We start from the raw sequence: 23,137 nt of genomic DNA on the forward strand, positions 1-23,137 counted from the left end.
ATTGGTGGTGTAGTGGACAGCGAGGAAGACTATCATGGCTTGTAGTGCAATCTCGACCTGCTGCAAAAATGGGTTGTGAAACCAAAAAATGGAATTTACTGCAGGCAAGTGTGGGGTGTTGCTTTTTGATAGGACATAGGCTGTACTCAGTGACTGGTAGGGCACTGAGGAGTGTTGCAGAAGAAAGGGGATCTGGGAATACAGGTCTATATTTCACTGAATGTAGTATCACAGTTAGATAGGGACAGAAGTTAGAAGATGATTTCTCCAACTTGCGTTGACCCTCACTGTGACAGTGTGATGTCAGATCACACCTTGGTGACTAAAGTGATCTGGTGTGAAATGTTGTCCTTCACCCACTGATGGATTTTGTAAATGTTTTTACAGGTTAAAAACGACAAGGAATCTATCTACAGGAATCTCGAACACAACACGCCAGTTTTTCTGTCTCTGTCCAGATATTTAAGAACTGTAGTAAGAGATTCACTCGATCATCCTTCCTACTCAGACTGTGGGGAGGGATTCACTCGCTCATCTGACCGACTGGCACACCCGTCACTTCACACAGGAGAGATCCCATTCATCTGCTCAGACACTGGGAATGGATTCAGTCCCTCATCTCAACTGACGGAATATCAGCAAGTTCACACTGGGACAAGGCCATTCACCTGTTCTGTGTGTGAGAAGGGATTCAGTCGGTCTTCCCACCTGTGGACACACCAGTCAGTTCACACTGGGCAGAGGCTGGTCATCTGCTGAATTTGTGGGGAAGGATTCACTCGGTCATCTGACCTGATGGCTCACCAGTCAGTTCACACCGAGGAGCGGCCGTTCACCTGCTCAGACTGCGGGAAGGGATTCACGTACTCATCTAAACTGAAGGGGCATCAGAGAGTTCACACTGGAGAGAGGCCATTCACCTGCTCAGACTGCGGGAAAGGATACACTTGGTTATCTGAACTGAAGGTACATCAGAGAGTTCACACCGGAGAGAGGCCATTCACCTGCTCAGACTGTGGGAAGGGATTCACTCGGTCATCCAAACTACTGGTACACAAGTCAGTTCACACAGGGGAGTGGCCGTTCACCTGCTTAGAATGTGGGAAGGGATTCTTTTGCTCATCTAATCTGAAGGTACATCAGCGAGTTCACACTGGAGAGAGGCCGTTCACCCGCTCAAACTGTGGGAAGGGATTCACTCGATCATCCCAGCTACAGAGTCATCAGCGAGTTCACACTGGGGAGAAGCCGTTCACCTGCTCAGACTGTGGGAAGAGATTCACTCGGTCATCCCACCTACAGAGTCATCAGCGAGTTCACACTGGGGAGAAGCCGTTCACCTGCTCAGACTGTGGGAAGGGATTCACTTGCTCATATGAACTGAAGGTACATCAGAGAGTTCACACTGGAGAGAGGCTGTTCACCTGCTCAGACTGTGGGAAGGGATTCACTCAGTCATCTCAACTGAAGGTACATCAGCGAGTTCACACCGGGGAGAGGCCGTTCACATGCTCAGACTGTGGGGAGGGATTCACTCAGTCATCCCACCTACAGAGACACCAGCGAGTTCACACTGGGGAGAAGCCGTTCACCTGCTCAGAATGTGGGAAGGGATTCACTGAGTCATCCAGCCTACAGAGACACCAGTCAGTTCACACTGGAGAGAGGCCGTTCACCTGCTCGGACTGTGGGAAGGGATTCACTCGGTCATATGAACTGAAGGTACATCAGAGAGTTCACACTGGAGAGAGGCCATTCACCTGCTCAGACTGTGGGAAGGGATTCACTCGGTCATCCCACGTACAGAGTCATCAGCGAGTTCACACTGGGGAGAAGCCGTTCACCTGCTCAGACTGTGGGAAGGGATTCACTGAGTCATCCAGCCTACAGAGACACCAGTCAGTTCACACTGGGGAGAGGCCATTCACCTACTAGACTGTGGGAAGGGATTCACTTCATCATTTCACCTACTGAGACACCAGCGAGTTCACACTGGGGAGAGGCCGTTCACCTGCTCAGTCTGTGGGAAGAGATTCTCTCGGTCATCCAGCCTACAGAGACACCAGCGAGTTCACACCGGGTCGAGGACGTTCACCTGCTCAGATATTGGGAAGAGATTCTCTCAGCCATCTCCACCAAATGTGCATCATTGAGTTCTCACTGGGGAAAGGCCATACACTGCTGTGAATGTTGGAAGGGATTTGCTCAGTAAACTAAACTTGTGACACACTACAGGGTTCACACTGGGGAGGAAGTTTCAATAAGCTGCATACCGGATATTTGTCCATCACCGTTGCTGAATGCAATTTCGAGAGTGACTGTTGGTGCTGAACTCTGCAATTATTGCTGCTGGTCACCACACCCAGTTCTGCACCATCATCACCCAGGGCATGCCCTTTTCTCACTGTTGCCATCAGGTGGGAGATACAGAAGCCTGAGGGCACACACTCAGTGATTCAGGAACAGCTTCTTCCCTTCTGCCATCCGATTCCTGAATGGACTTTGAAAGCTTTGGACACTTTTTTAATATGCAGCATTTGTGTTTTTACACATTTTAATAATGTATTCATTATGCATAATTGATTTACTTGTTTATTTACTATGTTCTAATTTATGTATTATATTATTATCTATGCCAAAATATGTATTGCATTGAACTGCTGCTGCTAAATCAACAAATTTCACTTAAAATGCCGGTGATAATAAACCTGAAACCTGAAACCCTGGTCACTGGGCATGGGAGGAGTTACTTCTGCTACACATTCACCTTTAATGGGACTGGAGTTTAATATTCTGGATCTGAGACAATAAATCAGTTCTATTGTAAACTCTGTCTCTGGTACTTAGTGAATTTATAACACACCCTGTGTACAGTAAAGAGTCAACTCAGGCCGGCTGGACCCTGCCAGTGATTCTGTTCCATGACAGTCCTTTTCAGTCCTCCCCTGTTGTTCCCCTCTCGCTCTCCCTGTGATGATGGGTTCCAAAAGTCTCCACTCTGTGGGTGAAGAGGTTCCCCTTGAATTTTCTGCAGACTGAAGAAGTCAAGTTGACTGCAGTTCTGTCTGAGATGTTCTTCACCACTCAAATCTCTGGGCTGAGGAAGAATGACATTGGTAGTTAACCTCCTTATTCATGGCTCATTTCCACATTATGGGTCATTTTCCCTGCTTCTGAAGTGTTTACATAGAATAACGTACAGCACCATACAGGCCCTTCAGCCTGCAAAGTTGTGCCAAACATGCCCCTACCTTAGAAATTACTAGGGTTACCCATAACTGTTTCTAAGCTCCATGTACCAATCCAAAAGTCTCTTAAAATACCCTATAGTGTCCGCCTCCCCCACTGTTGCCGGCAGCCCATTTCATGCACTCACCACTCTCTGCGTACAAATCTTACCCCCAACGTCTCCTCTGTACCGACTCCCAAGCTTTATACCTACTCCCTGTGCCCTCTTGTGGCAGCCATTTCAGGCCTGGGGAAAAGCCCATGACTATCCACACAATCAATGGCTCTCATCATCTTTTACACCTCTATCAGGTCACCTCTCATCTTCCTTCGCTCTGAGGAGAAAAGGCTGAGTTCAGTCAACCTGTTTTCATAAGGCATGCTCCCCAATCCAGGCGACATCCCTGTAAATCTCCTCTGCACCCTTTCTTTTGTTTCCACATCCTTCCTGTAGTGAGGTGACCAGAACTGAGCACAGTACTCCAAGTGGGTTTTGACCAAGGTCCAATATAGCTGCAACATTACCTCTCGGCTCTGAAATTCAATTCCACGATTGATGAAGGCCAATACACCGTATGCCTTCTTAACCACAGAGTCCACCTGTGCAGCTGCTTTGAGCGTCCTATTGACTTGGACCCCAAGATCCCTCTGATCCTCCACAATGCCAAGAGTCTTACCATTGATACTACATTCTGTCATCATATTTGACCTACCAAAATGAACCATTTCACACTTGTCTGGGTTGAACTCCATCTGCCACCTCTCAGCCCAGTTTTGCATCCTATCAATGTCCCACTGTAACCTCTGACAGGCCTCCACACTCTCCACAACACCCCCAACCTCTGTGTCATCAGCAAACTTACTAACCCACCCCTTCAATTCCTCATCCAGGTTACTTCTAAAAATCACGAAGAGTAAGGGTGTGAACAGATAACTGAGGCACACAGCTGGGCAACGACCTCCTGGTTGTGCCCAGCTGGGGATCAGCATTTCTGGATTTGGTGTTGTGCAATAAACGGAATGAGATCACCTAAGGTAAAAGAACCCTGAGGGGAAAGCGATCATAATATAACAGAATTCATCCTGAAATTTGTGAGGGAGAAGCTAAGGTGAGATGTATCAGTACAACTGTGGAATAAGGACAATTACAGAGGCATGAGAGAGGAACTGGCCAAATTTGATAGGGAGAAAAACACTGGCAGGGATGACGACAAAGCATCAATGGCTGTAATTACGGGAAGCAATTCTGAAGACACAGGATATATACGTTCCGAAAAGGAAGAACTATTCTAAAGACAACATCATACAACCACGGCTGATGAGAAGGCAAAGCCAACGTAAAAGCCAAAGGGAGGGCAGATAACAGAGCAAAAACTGGTGGGAAGTTAGATGATTGGGAAACTTTTCTATACCAACAAGAGGCAACTAAAAAAGTAATTAAGAAATGAAGGATGGAATATGAAGCTAGCTTATTACATTAAACATGATACCAAATGTTTCTTCAGATACATAAAGTGTAAAAGAGAGGCAAGAGTGGGTATCGAACCAGGGGAATCGATGCCTGGGGAGGGTGGGGTGAGTAGTAATTGGGGACAAGGAGATGGCGGGTGAACTGAATTAGTACTTCATATCAGTCTTCATTGTGGAAGCAACCAACGGAAAGGTGGAAGTCCAGATGTCCGTGGTCAGAAGTGTGTGAAGTTGCCATTACTCGAGAGAAGGTTCCTGGGAAACAGAAAAGGTCTGAAGGTAAATAGATACCTGGACCAGATGGTGTACATCCCAGATTTTTGCAAGAGGCAGCCGAAGAGATTGTGGAGCTATTAGTAATGATGTTTCAAGAATCAATGAAGTCTGATATGGTTGCGGAAGACTCCAAATTTGGAAATATCACTCTGCTATTCAAGAAGGGAGAGAAATAGAAGAACAGAAGTTTTAGGACAGTTAGTCTGACCTCATTGGTTGGGTAGATATTAGTGTCAGTTGTTCGGGATGTGTTCTCAGGGCACTTTGAGGCACATAATAAAATCGGCCTTCAGCATGTTTGCCTCAAGGGAAAATCTTGCCTGAACAGTGTGTTGAAATTGTTTGAATTTATTGAAGTGGTAATAGCAAGATAGACAAAGGAGAATCGGTTGATCATGTGAACCTGCAGTTTCACAGGGTGTTTCACAAGGTGCCACACATGAGGCTGGTTAACAAGTTATGAGCCCATGATATTACAGGTGTTGCATACCTCATGGGTGTCTTGTGACTGTCTTATGACCATGATGATACAATGATACAAAGATTGGAGGTGTAGTAGACAGTGAGGAAGGTTTTCGGAGCCTGCAGAGGGACTTGGACCAGATGGAAAAATGGGCTGAAAAATGGCAGATGGAGTTTAATACAGACAAGTGTGAGGTATTGCATGTTGGAAGGACAAACCAAGGTAGAACATACAGGGTTAATGGTAAGGCACTGAGGAGTGCAGTAGAACAGAGGGATCTGGGAATACAGATACAAAATTCCCTAAAAGTGGTGTCACAAGTAGATAGGGTCGTAAAGAGAGCTTTTGGTACATTGGCCTTTATTAATCAAAGTATTGAGTATAAGAGCTGGAATGTTATGATGAGGTTGTATAAGGCATTGGTGATGCCGAATCTGAAGTATTGTGTTCAGTTTTGGTCACCAAATTACAGGAAGGATATAAATAAGGTTGAAAGAGTGCAGAGAAGGTCTACAAGCATGTTGTCAGGACTTGAGAAACTCAGTTACAGAGAAAGGTTGAATAGGTTAGGATTTTATTCCCTGGAGCGTAGAAGAATGAGGGGAGATTTGATAAAGGTATATAAAATTATGATGGGTATAGATAGAGTGAATGCAAGCAGGCTTTTTCCACTGAGGCAAGGGGAGAAAAAAAAAACAGAGGACATGGGTTTAGGGTGAGGGGGGAAAAGTTTAAAGGGAACATTAGGGGGGGATTCTTCACACAGAGAGTGGTGGGAGTATGGAATGAGCTGCCAGATGAGGTGGTAAATGCGGGTTCTTTTTTAACATTTAAGAATAAATTGGGCAGATACATGGATGGGAGGTGTATGGAGGGATATGGTCCGTGTGCAGGTCAGTGGGACTAGGCAGAAAATGGTTCGGCACAGCCAAGAAGGGCCAAAAGGCCTGTTTCTGTGCTGTAGTTTCTATGGTTCTATGATGTAATTAATAATGTGATGAGCATGATGTAATCGTCTTGTGGAGGTCACATGATGTAATTTTCCCACCGATGTGAGGTCACCTGATGACATGTTCTCACCAGGTATATAAAGAGAGACCTCTGGTGCGATGTAGTTAGTTTTTCCAGTTGAGTTTTAAGTTTAGTTTGTTATTTAATTCGTCAGATATTCTGTTATGCTGCATATTCGTTTAGTTTCCCTCTAAAGTGGAGTTCTATTTTCTATTGTTAGTAGTATTGGAGAGTGAAGACCTTACTAAAATACAGGAACTCACAGAGTTAAGTAAAGCTGATGTCGTTCGGCTATATTGGAGAGGATCGACATTTATTGAATCTTTGTTCAAGAAATAGTGACCTGCATCTGACATATCCTCTGCTAAAGCAGGAAGAATTGTGCAGTAACTATTCTCCAGAGGAAAAGGTCAGTTCCTTTAAACCATTTTATTTCCGTCGCCGTGAATCCTGCGGACAAGGCAGGTTCCGGCTGGGATCAGCAGTAATGTCACGTCCTCGAGGAATTCTTCACTTTCGGAAAGTCTCTCCTAACTGACTGTATAAATCTCTCGGACTTTTGAATTTACCATTCTAAGAACTGGGTTCGAATTTACCACTTTAAGAACTGTTTTCGCATTTACCCTTTTAAGAACTGTTTCAGAGTTGCCGTAGATCAGTTAACTTCCGATTAAGTTAGTCGTTTAAATACATTTCGCTACTTTTGAGCAGAGATTAATAAATGTTTGTTTGTTTTTATAAAACCTGACTCAATTCTATATTCATTGTTACCGGTCACTTGACATGGGAAAGATTATTGCATGGATAAAACAGTGGCTGATTGGCAGATGCAAAGGATAGTAATAACGGGGATGTTTTCTGGTTGGCTGCCGGTGACTAGCAATGTTCCACAGGACTTGGATGACAGAATTAATAGCTGTATTGCAAAGTTTGCCGATCATATCAAGAGAGCTGAAGGGCCAGGTAGTTTTGAGGAATCAGAGAGGCTATAGAGGACTTCGGCGTTTAGAGGAAAGGGCGTAAATGAAGCAGATGGAATACCGTGTCCCGAAGTGTATAGCCATGCACATTCGGGAAAGAAATACCGAATACACTATTTTCCAAATAGTCTAAACTTGGCGGCACTTGTGCAGGATTCCTTAAAGGATAATTTGTAGGTTGAGTCGGTGGTGAGGAAGCCACCAAGTCCTAGCCCAGATCCTGAGTCCCAGCCTAGTCCAGGGCCTGACTCCTTGTGTTGTCATGGTCTGGTCCGTGAAGTCCGCATTCCGGTTCACGGTCCGGTCCGTGGACTCAGGACACTGGGTCTTCCAGCTGTCCCTTGTTTGGTTGAGTTAATCATGGGCACCTGATTCCCATCTTTCAGCTTGGAATATAAGTAGCCTTGGGGTTGAGTATGAGCTGCTGGTTTGTCTCGTTAGTCCCCTTTGGAGCAACCTGCTGATGGAAGGCTAGTGAAACCATCCGTGATCTCTAGGCCTGGTTGGAGGACCAACGCTTCATTTATCCTTGTTGCCACTTGTCAGAGCAGTCATCGTGGTATGGATTGGCCGTTTCTGTAGCCAGCCAAGGTTGCTGACTGCCACGAGACTCAGAGCCACCCCAGATTGAGCTCTTTTCCTGTCCTTGCCTCTGTTGAGTAAGCCAGGCCGTAATTGCCGTTACCCTGTGGTTGGTTCTGTCCCTTCCTGTACCTTGTCTCCATTGGGTAAGCAGGCCATTTGCCGTTACCCTGTGGTTGGTTCTGTCCCTTCCTGTACCTTGTCTCCATTGGGTAAGCAGGCCATTTGCCGTTACACTGCGGTTGGGTCGGCCCCTTCCTGTCCTTACGTCCGTGGGGTGAAGTTCCGTGTCCTGCCCAGGAGTTCCATGTCCTGCCCAGGAGAAGGTCCAAGAATCCAGGCCTCGAAGATCACAACCCAAGCTCCAAGAACACAAGCCTCGAAGATCCCAAGCCAAGCTCCAAGAAAACAAGCCTCGAAGACCTAAGACCCCAGCCTGCATCAAAGCTCAGGGCCCAGGACCCCAGCCTGCAGCCAAGCTCAGGGCCCAGGACCCCAGCCTGCAGCCAAGCTCAGGGCCCAGGACCCCAGCCTGCAGCCAAGCTCAGGGCCCAGGACCCCAGCCTGCAGCCAAGCTCAGGGCCCAGGACCCCAGCCTGCAGCCAAGCTCAGGGCCCAGGACCCCAGCCTGCAGCCAAGCTCAGGGCCCAGGACCCCAGCCTGCAGCCAAGCTCAGGGCCCAGGACCCCAGCCTGCAGCCAAGCTCAGGGCCCAGGACCCCAGCCTGCAGCCAAGCTCAGGGCCCAGGACCCCAGCCTGCAGCCAAGCTCAGGACCCAGGGCCCCAGCCTGCAGCCAAGCTCAAGGCCCAGGACCCCAGCCTGCAGCCAAGCTCAGGGCCCAGGACCCCAACCTACAGCCAAGCTCAGGGCCCAGGACCCCAGCCTGCAGCCAAGCTCAGGGCCCAGGACCCCAGCCTGCAGCCAAGCTCAAGGTCCAGGACCCCAGCCTGCATCCAAGCTCAGGACCCAGGACGCCAGCCTGCAGCCAAGCTCAAGGCCCAGGGCCCCAGCCTGCAGCCAAGCTCAAGGCCCAGGGCCCCAGCCTGCAGCCAAGCTCAAGGCCCAGGACCCCAGCCTGCAGCCAAGCTCAAGGCCCAGGACCCCAGCCTGCAGCCAAGCTCAAGGCCCAGGACCCCAGCCTGCAGCCAAGCTCAAGGTCCAGGACCCCAGCCTGCAGCCAAGCTCAAGGCCCAGGACCCCAGCCTGTCTCCCAGCTCAGGCCTGTAGACCCCAGCCTCGTCTTGCTCTGAAGCCATGTCATGTCCTTGCCTGGTTCTGGAGTCTGAGCCCGAGGCAAGACCCAGGTTCTGGGTCTTTGTCCAGTCTTGTGCTCGGAATCGAAGCCTTGTCTCCTAGTCCATGGTTTCTAGTCCTGGTCCCACTTTCTTAAACCCAAGTCTGCATTCTTGTCCCTGCTTCTTGCCTGTATCCTGTCACGTCCCTAATCTAATTGAGTCCTGTTCCTTGTACTTCAGTGTCTGTGTCTTCCATTTACGTCCGTTCCGAACGCCCCCGTTGTGACATGTCCAGTGCGCTTATTCCCGCTTCCGTTTTGCTCTTCCTGTAACGAGTAATGGAGTCAATTTTGTTAACCCTACTACAAAACGTGTTTGTGACCTGTATTTGGGTCCGCCCCGGTTCCCCCATTATGACAGAAGGCAGGCAAGTCTCCCGGACAGATAGTGTACATTCAAGGGTTTAGAAACAATTAGCTGAAGAGTTTGTGCAGACATTCGGGTCATAGAGCAGTACAGCACAGAGTAATGCCATACGGCCAGTCTAGTCTGTGCCAACCCATCAATCTGCCGAATTCCAGCAACTTCCACCGTGACCATATCCCCCATACCCCTCTCATCCATGAACCCATCCAAACTTCTCTTAAATGTTGAAATCCAACCGGCCACTTGCTCTTGCAGCCCATTCCACAATATCACCCGCTCTGAGCGAAGGAGCTCCCCCTCATTTCTTAAAGAATGAGCCATGATCTTTGAAGAATCACTAGATTTGGGAATGGTTATGGTGGACTAGAAAGTTGCAAATGCCACTCCATTCTTTAAGAGGGGAGGGAGGCATAAGAAATGAAATTACAGGACAGTTAGTCTGACCTCAGTAGTTGGGAAGATGTTGGAGTCCATTAACGATGAGGTTTCAGGGTACTTGGAGCGGATGATAAAGTACAGCCAAAGTCGGCATGGTTTTCCTCGGGAGAAATATTCCCAGATAAATCTGTTGGAATTCTGTGGTGAAATAAGAACAGCGGTGAATGTTGTTTGTTTGGATTTTCAGATGGTCTTTAACAAACAAGGTGCTGCACCTGAGGCTGATTAACAAGGCCACAGCTCATGGTATTTGGTGTTTTTGTGCCTGTTCCCGCTGGAGCTTAGAGGGGGAGTTCCCGAATACTGAAAAGCCGAGATAGGGAGGATGTGGACAGGATGTTTCCCTTAAGGCAGAGCCCAGGACCGGGGGCACACCCCCAAACTACAGGGAAATCAATTCAGAAGGGAGATGAGGAGGAAGTCTTGTGGTAATATGTTTATTCAACACGGCCGTGACTGATCTATGCTTCTGTGCCCATTCCCCTCTATCTCCACCTCAAATGTACCCAGACACCCGCCTTCACGCCCTCGGGGCAGCGAATCTTAAGAAAAACCTACACTCAACTCAGCTAGGTAGATAGATAAACACGTCACTGATCCTAAAAGAAATTACAAGGAAGATTTAGAATTCCAATAATTTCCATACATCTCAATTTAAAATGAGCAGCCCTTTTCGATTCCTGTCCGCTTCTCTCCCACTGATCAACAGAGGTATCAAATCGCCCGTCTCTTTACTTCGCTTATCTCCACCGTCTCAATCCCTGGTTTCTATCTCAGTTTAACTCCCCATCATCCTTCCATCCCATATTCCCTCCAATCTCTCTCCTCTGTCATTCCCTCCAACGCCACTCTCTGCTCCCTCACTCGCTCCCCATGTATTTCTCACCCACGTCCATTTCACTTCCCGCCATTCTCTCCGCTCACTGGTTGTTTCCGCCGTCTCTCTCCCCTCTGTTTCTCGCCTCGGACACTTCCCTCCCAACTCTCCTCAGTCTGTCCCGTTCACTCTCCCTCCACCAGTCTCCCTCTTCCTCTTGGTTCTCTCTCCCTCAGTGTCTGCTTCATCCGACTCCGAATGTCAGTGAGTTCCGATGTCCAGACAGAACACCAAGGCTGGTTGCCTTGTCGACAATTGTGTCTCTGTCACCATCGCACATTGTGACGTGGGATGGGGTGCTATCCTGGTGTGAACACGGGCCGAGATTCAGTGTCAGTCTGTCATGGTTGGGGGGCGGGGGGCAGCGGGTGATGATGGTGGTGCTTTGGAGACAGAAAGGGGAGAAGTGAGAGTGATAGAAAGTTAAGGTGAGCGGAGTAAGAGAGGGAGGTGAGGGAGACGGAATGGGTGTAAAAGTGTGAGCGGAGAGGAGGAGAGGAGGAAGGGGAGAGTAAGAGAAGATGGAGGAGAGAAACAGGATGGTGTGCTGAGGAGTGAGAGGAGGGTGAAGGGTAGGGAGGAAAGGAGTGACAGATAAAGTGAGCTCACTATGGAGAGAGGAGGTAGCGAGATGTTGAGGGAGCTGAGGACACTCAGACACAGTGTTGGGGGAGTTCCACTCCCTCTGTCCCACTCACAGTCAATCATCTAAGGATATATATCCATCAACGAAAGCAGGATCCAACACGGTGCGAGCATGTGCTATTCTGAACTGAAATGAAAGCTTAAACCAGAAATATGAAGAAACTATCACAATAAAACAGTGATTACCTCTGGGGGTAATGACGTGTCCGAAGATGCCTTTAGGAGCAAATAACGATCACCGGGCGGGGGGCGGGCGTTCAGGATTATTGGTGGAGCGGTCAGCGACCCCCCCCCTCCCAACTTGAGGCATCAGACCTGACCGACCTTTAGTAGAGCAGGCACTTCCAAAACAGGATGTGGCGCTGAGACACAGGAAGAAGCAAAGCACTGCAGGCCTTGAGCCGTCATCGGCAACCTCTCTTCAATCTCGGCCGACCTTACCAACCTCACAGAAACGAGGGTGCTCGACGGTTCCCCTTGACTCGCGGCACTAGGGGTGAAATAGGCTGGGAAACACTGCTACAGAAGGAAGAGTTAGACAATAGATGAGCATAAACGTCCGTGGATGAGATCCCCACGATGTGAGCAAACGAGAAGAGCGTCCAACGTCAGGCTGAAAGCTGGAGTCCTCTTCCCAGAAACTGAGTGGTTCCTTGTGTCAATACAGGACCGGGCAGATGACACAAAAATAACAAAACTGCACATTAAAAGTCTAACAAGTTCAAGACGAAGTGTGTTGTGCCTCTCTCACAAACGCTTATTTATGGGGTAACTCAGTCCAAGTTCAGAGAGCAGCTCATTAGCGCGGCGAAATACCCACTCACGTCAATTGTTCAACTACTTAATAAACAAAAGAACTAATCTTCTCAGAGGGGGTTGTGGTGATTTCCATCTTGACACTGCAGAACTGACACGGGAGAATATGGTAGCAGGGAGAGTAAAACTGTTTTAAAGCCCGAGAGAGGCAAAACACAGGAAAATACACATTCACACCTTCAGACCGCGACATACACCTCCAACCAATTATTGAACTCACCCTACTTTTTATGTTTATTTCCCCACCATATTCCGGCTCCTGTAACCGCCACAACCCTTTCGGTAATGATAAAGCGGGAGAGGATCCGGGGACATTCAAGTCCTAATCGGCAAAATTGCACCTGGCAGCGGACCCAGATGCAAGACACAGACACTGCAGTTCTAGGAACAGGACTAGGTTTGTCAAGAAAGCTAGGGGAGTCAGGAAGGAACGAAGCAGGACATGGACACAGACCCTGGACGAGGCAAGGACACCGCGCCTGGGCTAGGACTAAGACTAGGAAAGCGGGACCAGGACAAGGAACTTGGAACTAGGAGCCTGGGCTAGGACTCCCGAGCCAGAGACTGGACAGGGACAAGGAACCTAGGTCTTGAATCGGGCTTGGACCCCGGATCTCGGCGAGGACGAGACGTGGCTACAGGACTGGACGTGGAACTCTTGCACAGGACGAGGCACATGGACAAGACGAGAACACAAAGTCTTGACTTGGACAGGACGAGGTTCTTGGACTAGACGAGGTACTCCAGGGAAGGACGAGGATCTTGGACTAGTTTTGTCTCGGCTCTTGGACTCGGCTTAGTGAAGCTCTTGGGTACGGGGCCGGGACCCCTACTTGGAGCGCAGGACCGGGACCCTTTCTTGGACGCAGGGCCGAGATGACTGCCGAGGATTCGGATGCGAGCGATCCAGCACAGGACGAGGAATCTCCAGCACCGAGGTGGCGAAGTACTCCTGGGCTGGACGAGGCACTAGAACTGGGTGAGGACACGAAGCGCAGATATGGACAAGGCTGGAACACAGATCCTGGACTTGGTCTTGAAGCACAGGACCACAGTGCCTGAGACTTGAAACACAGAAACAGAGAACACAGAACCAGGACCCCTCCTTGGGAACAGGTCATAGGGCCGGGACTCGTCTTAGACACGGACACTAAACACGGAGGCAAGAAGAGACAGTTCCAAACTCAACCATAGATAGTTCCTTATCTTGGCGTGGCAAGGCTCTGGTCTCACTGCAGCTGTTGAACTTGACGGGCATACTGACGAGGTTGTAGGCGAAAGTTTCAGGCGGCAGGAAGAGGGAAGGGAACAGTCCAGCAAACAATCCCTGGTTCGCAGAGCTACTTGCGTGCCAGACCGAAATGAGAATCAGGTGCCTCAATTAAGGCACCAACCGAACAAGGGGGAAAACAGGAAACCTGGAACATGGATCGATGGACCGGATCGTGAACCGGAATGCAGACTTCATGGACCGGACCATGACAGAAATGAAAAAGAAAGTCAACAGTCTGCACGAACTTACAGTACTTGTCCTTCATATTAGATAAACCTGTCAAGGAGAAATGATTAACACTACTGAACTCCTGGATTTGGTTTATAATTGGACAAATCTCCATGGAGCAACTAAATGCTTACTCTGCTTCAAGGAAAAATGTCACATCGCTTCCTGATTTTTTCATAAATTTCCACCCGTGCAAACTGCACGTTGAAGCTGCCCTGTATTCACCACAGTACAATCGCATGTTTAACGTTGTTTTTATTTTTTCTCAGTTAAAACTGGTAAAACATGAAGTATGGACATAGACAAGGAACTCATTTCTCAGTTGCGATGAATGTTCAGCCTTTTCTAGCAGTGTTTATTATTGTCCGGCAGGTCCAATTGTTTAACGTTATTGTGTAGTGATTTTGGGATGACACCAGTCATATAGAAACATAGAAACATAGAAAACCTACAGCACAATACAGGCCCTTCGGCCCACAAAGTTATGCCGAACATGTCCCTACCTTAGAAATTACTCGGCTTACCCATAGCCCTCTATTTTTCTAAGCTCCATGTACCTATCCAAAAGTCTCTTAAAAGACCCTATCTTATCCGCCTCCACCACCGTTGCTGGCAGCCCATTCCACCCACTCACTGCTCTGCATAAAAAAACCTACCCCTGACATCTCCTCTGTACCTTCTCCCCAGCACCTTAAACCTGTGTCCTCTTGTGGCAACCATTTCAGCCCCGGGAAAAAGCCTCTGAATATCCACACGATCAATGCATACACTACAATTGGGACAATGTTTACCCTGCTCATGAATCGCAGACTTTCATTTTCCACTATCAATTCAGCATATTCCTGGTGATTTTCTCATACTGATTTCTGTGTGTTGTGTGTAGGAGTTGCTGTACCTATCAAGTAAATTGTCTTTGCATGTTTACCCTGTGATATCCGGACAGGGATCATGTATCGCCCTATCTGGACAACAAATCTTTCAAAAGTGTTGCTTCCTCAGATTTTTTTTTTTATTTATGATAGACTGCTTGAAGATTAACATAAATATAAATTCAGACTACTTGTATCACGTAGGAATTTGGAGAAATAACAAATTAACTTTTATCGACTATAATATGTTTAATTGCTTAATGGTGCTGATGCTTTGCAAAAGTTCAACTAAGTTAAACATATTTTGTTTATGATTTTCATTTGTACTCAGTGTCTGAGGCTTCTCGCTTAAGTATCCAACAATAATTCGCCAGCATTGATGGATTCCAGTTGCCCTGGCAACTTTTCTCCATGACCGCGATGTCCTGGTGAAACCTTTCACCATGTTCGTCACAAACAGCACCGAGATTTGCAGGGAAGAAGTCTAAATGGGAGTGCAGAAAATGAACCTTTAGTGACATGTTGCATTTCATGGTTTCATATGCTTGAAGCATGCTTTCAACCAGCTGCATGTAGCATGGTGCTCTGTAGATGCCGAGAAAAAAAAGATCAACAACTTCCTTGAATGCCTTCCATATGATTTTCTCCGGTCCCAGTAGAAATTCTTCAAATTGCCTGTCATTGATGTACAAGATAATAAGAGGAATAGATAAAGTGGATAGCCAGCGCCTCTTCCCCAGGGCACCACTGCTCAATACAAGAGGACATGGCTTTAAGGTAAGGGGTGGGAATTTCAAGGGGGATATTAGAGAAAGGTTTTTTACTCAGAGAGTGGTTGGTGCGTGGAATGCACTGTCTGAGTCAGTGGTGGAGGCAGATACACTAGTGAAGTTTAAGAGACTACTAGACAGGTATATGGAGGAATCTAAGGTGGGGGCTTATATGGGAGGCAGGGTTTGAAGGTCGGCACAACATTGTGGGCTGAAGGGCCTGTACTGTGCTGTACTATTCTATGTTCTATGTTCTATTGATGACCTGTTTGATTGTGGACCAACAAAAAGGCTTTCCTTAATCTTTGCATCAGTTATTCTGGGAAACATCTGTCTCAAATTTCAAAATCCTTCAGAGTAATTTTTGTGCCTGGAGATAGCAAATTCCATCCTTACAGTCCTGAACCCAATAATTATTACTAAAACCTGTCCTGCCATGCAGCTGCCACGCTGCCTAAGCATGCCCAAGCATGCCTGGACAAGATAAGAAACTTTCCAGCTTACATTGTAGGCAACATTTTAATTGACTTGAATTATGAATTGAAATCATAAACATAAGTTTATTAAAAATGGTGTGTGATAGGGAAATTTCATCATGATTTTCATGATCAGTAGCCCAGAATTCAAAAGATACACCTAGAGGTATTCAGGAAGCAAAATCTTTGTTGTCCAGTGTAATGGGTTGGTCGTAATATAATTGTCAGACTCCAACTCCAAAACGGGATCAGGCGAGAGTTTATAGTAAACTATAGGGTCTTTCATGACTTTGATTCCTAAAGCAAGATTCTGGTGAATGATGCTTGCCACTTGATGGTGCCTGTGTAAGTAACCAGATTGAAATTAATTGTTGTTGGATACTCCAATGTTTCTCGTTTCAATTGACAGATTCTGCTTTGGAGCCCGAGAGAGGCACAGCACACTTCGTCTTGAACTTGTTAGTCTTTTAATGTGCATTTTTGTTATTTTTGTGTCAACTGCCTGGTCCTGTATTGACACAAGGAACCACTCAGTTTCTGGGAAGAGGTCTTCAGTTTGAGCCTGACGTTGGACGCTTTCCTCGTTTGCTCACATTGTGGGAATCTCATCCATGGACAATTACACTCATCTATTGGCTAACTCTTTTTCAATAGCAGTGTTTCCCAACCTATTTCACCCCTAGTGCCGCAAGTCAAGGCGAACTGTCGAGCACCCTCGTTGCTAACTTAAGCATCCCCAACAACGTCCGTGACGTTTGTATGGTCGGACGAGATTGCCGAGTGTCAGATGCGTTGTGATGACGAATGCCCAAGGCCTGCAGTGCTATGCTTCTTCCTGTATCCCAGCGCCACATCTTTTTTTGGAAGTGCCTGTTCTACTAACGGTCGCTCAGGTCTGGTGCTTCAAGTTCGAGACAGATTACCGCCCCATCAGGAATCTTGAACGCCTGGCGAGTGTTATTTGTTCCTAAAGCCATCTTAGGACACGTAACCGCCCCCAGAGGGAATCACTGTTCTACTGTGATGATCTCTTCATCTCTCTGGGTTGGCCTTTCATTTCAGTTCAGAATAGCACATGATCGCAGCGTGCTGAATCCTGTTACATTGATGAAAATACATCTTTAGAAGAGTTACTGTGAGTGGGACAGAGGGAGTGGAACTCCCTCAAAACTGAGTGTGCACAGGTTCCTCAACATCTTGCTCCCTCCTCTCTCCATAGTGCGCTCACTTTATCTGTCACTCCTTTCCTCCCTACCATTCACCATCCTCTCACTCCTCAGCACACCATCCTCTCTGTTTCTCTCCTCCATATTCTCTTACTCTCCCTTTCCTCCTCTCCGCTCACACTTTTACACCCATTCCGTCTCCCTCACCTCCCTCTCTTACTCCGCTCACCTGAACTTTCTGTCACTCTCACTTCTCTTCTCCCCTTTCTGTCTCCAAACCACCACCGTCCTCATCCGCTCCCCCCCCCCACCCCCCGCCACAACCATGACACCGACACTGAATCTCGGCCCGTGTTCACACCAGGATAGCACCCCGTCCCACGTCACAATGTGCGATGGTGACAGAGACACAATTGTCGACAAGGCAACCAGCCTTGGTGTTCTGTCTGGACATCGGAACTCACTGACATTTGGAGTCGGATGAAGGAGACACGGAGGGAGAGAGAACCAAGGGGAAGAGGGAGACTGGTTGAGGGAGAGTGAGCGGGACAGACTGAGGAGAGTTGGGAGTGAAGTGTCCGAGGCGAGAAACAGAGGGGAGAGAGACGGCGGCGACAACCAGTGAGGGGAGAGAATGGCGGGAAGTGAGATGGACGTGGGTGAGAAATAAATGGGGAGCAAGTGAGGGGGCAGAGAGTGGCGTTGGAGGGATTGACACAGGAGAGAAGTTGGAGGGAATATGGGAGGGAAGAGAGATGGGCAGTGGGAGTTAAACGGGGATGGAAACTAGAGATTGAGATGGTGGGAGATAAACGAGGGTAAGAGACGGACTATTAGATATCTCTGTCGATCAGTGGGAGAGAAGCGGACAGGAATCGAAAAGGGCCGCTCATTTTAAATTGAGACATATGGAAATTATTGGAATTCTAAATCTTCCTTGTAATTTATTTTAGGATCAGTGAAGTGTCTATCTATCTATCTAGCTGAGTTGAATGTACGTTTTTCTTAAGATTCGCTGCCCCGAGGGCGTGAAGGTGGGTGTCTGGGTACATTTGAGGTGGAGATGGAGGGGAATGGGCACAGAAGCATAGATCAGTCACGGCCGTGTTGAATAAACATATTACCACAAGACTTCCTCCTCATCTCCCTTCTGAATTGATTTCCCTGTAGTTTGGGGGTGTGCCCCCAGTCCTGGGCTCTGCCTTAAGGGAAACATCCTGTCCACATCCTCCCTATCTGGGCTTTTCAGTATTCGGGAACTCCCCCTCTAAGCTCCAGCGGGAACAGGCACAAAAACACCAAATACCATGAGCTGTGGCCTTGTTAATCAGCCTCAGGTGCAGCACCTTGTTTGTTAAAGACCATCTGAAAATCCAAACAAACAACATTCACCGCTGTTCTTATTTCACCACAGAATTCCAACAGATTTATCTGGGAATATTTCTCCCGAGGAAAACCATGCCGACTTTGGCTGTACTTTATCATCCGCTCCAAGTACCCTGAAACCTCATCGTTAATGGACTCCAACATCTTCCCAACTACTGAGGTCAGACTAACTGTCCTGTAATTTCATTTCTTATGCCTCCCTCCCCTCTTAAAGAATGGAGTGGCATTTGCAACTTTCTAGTCCGCCATAACCATTCCCAAGTCTAGTGATTCTTCAAAGACCATGGCTCATTCTTTAAGAGGAAAATGAGGGGGAGCTTCTTCGCTCAGAGGTGGTGATATTGTGGAATGGGCTGCCAGAGCAAGTGGCCGGTTGGATTTCAACATTTAAGAGAAGTTTGGATGGGTTCATGGATGAGAGGGGTATGGGGGATATGGTCACGGTGGAAGTTGCTGGAATTTGGCAGATTGATGGGATGGCACAGACTAGACTGGCCGTATGGCATTACTCTGTGCTGTACTGCTCTATGACCCGAATGTCTGCACAAACTCTTCAGCTAATTGTTTCTAAACCCTTGAATGTACACCATCTGTCCGGGAGACTTGCCTGCCTTCTGTCATAATGGGGGAACCGGGGCGGACCCAAATACAGGTCACAAACACGTTTTATAGTAGGGTTAACAAAATTGACTTCATTACTCGTTACAGGAAGAGCAAAACGGAAGCGGGAATAAGCGTACTGGACATGTCACAACGGGGGCGTTCGGAACGGACGTAAATGGAAGACACAGACACTGAAGTACAAGGAACAGGACTCAATTAGATTAGGGACGTGACAGGATACAGGCAAGAAGCAGGGACAAGAATGCAGACTTGGGTTTAAGAAAGTGGGACCAGGACTAGAAACCATGGACTAGGAGACAAGGCTTCGATTCCGAGCCCAAGACTGGACAAAGACCCAGAACCTGGGTCTTGCCTCGGGCTCGGACTCCAGAACCAGGCAAGGACATGACATGGCTTCAGAGCAAGACGAGGCTGGGGTCTACAGGCCTGAGCCGGGAGACAGGCTGGGGTCCTGGGCCTTGAGCTTGGCTGCAGGCTGGGGTCCTGGACCTTGAGCTTGGCTGCAGGCTGGTGTCCTGGGCCCTGAGCTTGGCTGCAGGCTGGGGCCCTGGGCCCTGAGCTTGGCTGCAGGCTGGGGCCCTGGGCCCTGAGCTTGGCTGCAGGCTGGGGCCCTGGGCCCTGAGCTTGGCTGCAGGCTGGGGCCCTGGGCCCTGAGCTTGGCTGCAGGCTGGGGCCCTGGGCCCTGAGCTTGGCTGCAGGCTGGGGTCCTGGGCCCTGAGCTTGGCTGCAGGCTGGGGTCCTGGGCCTTGAGCTTGGTTGCAGGCTGGGGTCCTGGGTCTTGAGCTTGGCTGCAGGCTGGGGTCCTGGGTCCTGAGCTTTGATGCAGGCTGGGGTCCTGGGTCTTGAGCATGGCTGCAGGTTGGGGTCTTGAGCTTGGCTGCAGGCTGGGGTCTTAGATCTTCGAGGCTTGTGTTCTTGGAGCTTGGGTTGTGATCTTCAAGGCCTGGATTCTTGGACCTTCTCCTGGGCAGGACATGGAACTCCTGGGCAGGACAGGGAACTTCACCCCACGGAGGTAAGGACAGGAAGGGGCCGACCCAACCGCAGGGTAACGGCAAATGGCCTGCTTACCCAATGGAGACAAGGTACAGGAAGGGACAGAACCAACCACAGGGTTACGGCAATTACGGCCTGGCTTACCCAACAGAGGCAAAGACAGGAAAAGAGCTCAATCTGGGGTGGCTCTGAGTCTTGTGGCAGTCAGCAACCTTGGCTGGCTACAGAAACAGCCAATCCATATCACGATGACTGCTCTGACGAGTGGCAACAAGGCTCAATGAAGCGTTGGTCCTCCAACCAGGCCTAGAGATCACGGATGGTTTCACTAGCCTTCCATCAGCAGGTTGCTCCAAAGGGGACTAACGAGACAAACCAGCAGCTCATACTCAACCACAAGACTACTTATATTCCAAGCTGAAAGATGGGAATCAGGTGCCCATGATTAACTCAACCAAACAAGGGACAGCTGGAAGACCCAGAGTCCTGAGTCCACGGACCGGACCATGACAACACAAGGACTCAGGCCCTGGACTAGGCTGGGACTCAGGGTCTGGGCTAGGACTCGGTGTCTTCCTCACCGCCGACTCAACCTACAAATTATCCTTTAAGGAATCCTGCACAAGTGCCGCCAAGTTTAGACTATTTGGAAAATAGTGTATTCGGTATTTCTTTCCCCAATGTGCATGGCTATACACTTCGGGACACGGTATTCCATCTGCTTCATTTACGCCCTTTCCTCTAAACGCCAAAGTCCTTTTATAGCCTCTCTGATTCCTCAAAACTACCTGGCCCTTCAGCTCTCTTGATATGATCGGCAAACTTTGCAATACAGCTATTAATTCTGTCATCCAAGTCCTGTGGAACATTGCTAGTCACCGGCAGCCAACCAGAAAACATCCCCGTTATTACTATCCTTTGCATCTGCCAATCAGCCACTGTTTTATCCATGCAATAATCTTTCCCATGTCAAGTGACCGGTAACAATGAATATAGAATTGAGTCAGGTTTTATAAAAACAAACAAACATTTATTAATCTCTGCTCAAAAGTAGCAAAATGTATTTAAACGACTAACTTAATCAGAAGTTAACTGATCTACGGCAACTCTGAAACAGTTCTTAAAAGAGTAAATGCGAAAACAGTTCTTAAAGTGGTAAATTCGAACCCAGTTCTTAGAATGGTAAATTCGAAAGTCCGAGAGATTTATACAGTCAGTTAGGAGAGACTTTCCTAAAGTAAAGAATTCCTCGAGGACGTGACATTACTGCTGACCCCAGCCGGAACCTGCCTTGTCCGCAGGATTCACGGCGACGGAAATAAAATGGTTTAAAGGAACTGACCTTTTCCTCTGGAGAATAGTTACTGCACAATTCTTCCTGCTTTAGCAGATGATATGTCAGATGCAGGTCACTATTTCTTGAACAAAGATTCAATAAAGGTCGATCCTCTCCAAGAGAGCCGAACGACATCAGCTTTACTTGACTCTGTGAGTTCCTGTACTTTAGTAAGGTCTTCACTCTCCAATACTACACACAATAGAAAATAGACCTCCACTTTAGAGGGAAACTAAACGAATATGCAGCATAACAGAGTATCTGACGAATTAAATAACAAACTAAACTTAAAACTCAACTGGAAAAACTAACTACATCGCACCAGAGGTCTCTCTTTATATACCTGGTGAGTACATGTCATCACGTGACCTCACATCGGCGGGAAAATTACATCATGTGACCTCCACAAGACGATTACATCATGCTCATCACGTACTTAATTACATCATAGAAACCATAGAAACTACAGCACAGAAACAGGCCTTTTGGCCCTTCTTGGCTGTGCCGAACCATTTTCTGCCTAGTCCCACTGACCTGCACACGGACCATATCCCTCCATACACCTCCCATCCATGTATCTGTCCAATTTATTCTTAAATGTTAAAAAAGAACCCGCATTTACCAGCTCGTCTGGCAGCTCATTCCATACTCCCACCACTCTCTGTGTGAAGAATCCCCTCCTAATGTTCCCTTTAATCTTTCCCCCCCTCACCCTTAACCCATGTCCTCTGTTTTTTTTTCTCCCCTTGCCTCAGTGGAAAAAGCCTGCTTGCATTCACTCTATCTATACCCATCATAATTTTATATACCTTTATCAAATCTCCCCTCCTTCTTCTACGCTCCAGGGAATAAAGTCCAAACCTATTCAACCTTTCTCTGTAACTGAGTTTCTCAAGTCCTGACAACATGCTTGTAGACCTTCTCTGCACTCTTTCAACCTTATTTATATCCTTCCTGTAATTTGGTGACCAAAACGGAACACAATACTTCAGATTCGGCCTAACCAATGCCTTATACAACCTCATCATAACATTCCAGCTCTTATACACAATACTTTGATTAATAAAGGTCAATGTACCAAAAGCTCTCTTTACAACCCTATCTACTTGTGACACCACTTTTAGGGAATTTTGTATCTGTATTCCCAGATCCCTCTGTTCTACTGCACTCCTCAGTGCCTTACCATTAACCCTGTATGTTCTACCTTGGCTTGTCCTTCCAAAGTGCAATACCTCACACTTGTCTGTATTAAACTCCATCTGCCATTTTTCAGCCCATTTTTCCATCTGGTCCAAGTCCCTCTGCAGGCTCTGAAAACCTTCCTCACTGTCTACTACACCTCCAATCTTTGTATCATTGTATCATCATGGTCATAAGACAGTCACAAGATACCCATGAAGTTTGGAACACCTGTAATATCATGGGCTCATAACTTGTTAACCAGCCTCATGTGTAGCACCTTGTCAAACACCCTCTGAAAGTGCAGGTTCACATCATCAACCGATTCTCCTTTGTCTATCTTGCTATTACCACTTCAATAAATTCAAAGAATTTCAACACACTGT

At 47.7% G+C, this 23,137-nt stretch overlaps 1 protein-coding gene across 7 annotated transcripts in view; it reads right to left on the bottom strand.

The window, feature by feature from the left end:
• Nucleotides 1–2,561: 2,561 nt before the first annotated feature.
• The window catches only part of LOC140206843 (uncharacterized), a 44,795-nt gene continuing 24,219 nt past the window's right edge, over nucleotides 2,562–23,137 (bottom strand). For 4 of the 7 annotated variants that reach the window (XM_072275092.1, XM_072275091.1, XM_072275087.1 and 1 more), the window contains 3 exons: nucleotides 21,579–21,764; nucleotides 10,117–10,248; nucleotides 2,562–3,097 (listed from right to left, as the gene is read on the bottom strand). In XM_072275092.1, the coding sequence (XP_072131193.1) occupies nucleotides 2,882–3,097; nucleotides 10,117–10,248; nucleotides 21,579–21,764 (534 nt within the window). In that variant the 3' untranslated portion in view covers nucleotides 2,562–2,881. Of the gene's footprint in view, nucleotides 3,098–9,279; nucleotides 9,573–10,116; nucleotides 10,249–21,280; nucleotides 21,765–23,137 lie in introns of those variants that run through there. The other 3 variants (XM_072275090.1, XM_072275089.1, XM_072275088.1) reach the window with 2 other exon arrangements.

The sequence above is a fragment of the Mobula birostris genome, chromosome 13, assembly GCF_030028105.1.
Source record: "Mobula birostris isolate sMobBir1 chromosome 13, sMobBir1.hap1, whole genome shotgun sequence".
Lineage (NCBI taxonomy): Eukaryota > Metazoa > Chordata > Chondrichthyes > Myliobatiformes > Myliobatidae > Mobula > Mobula birostris.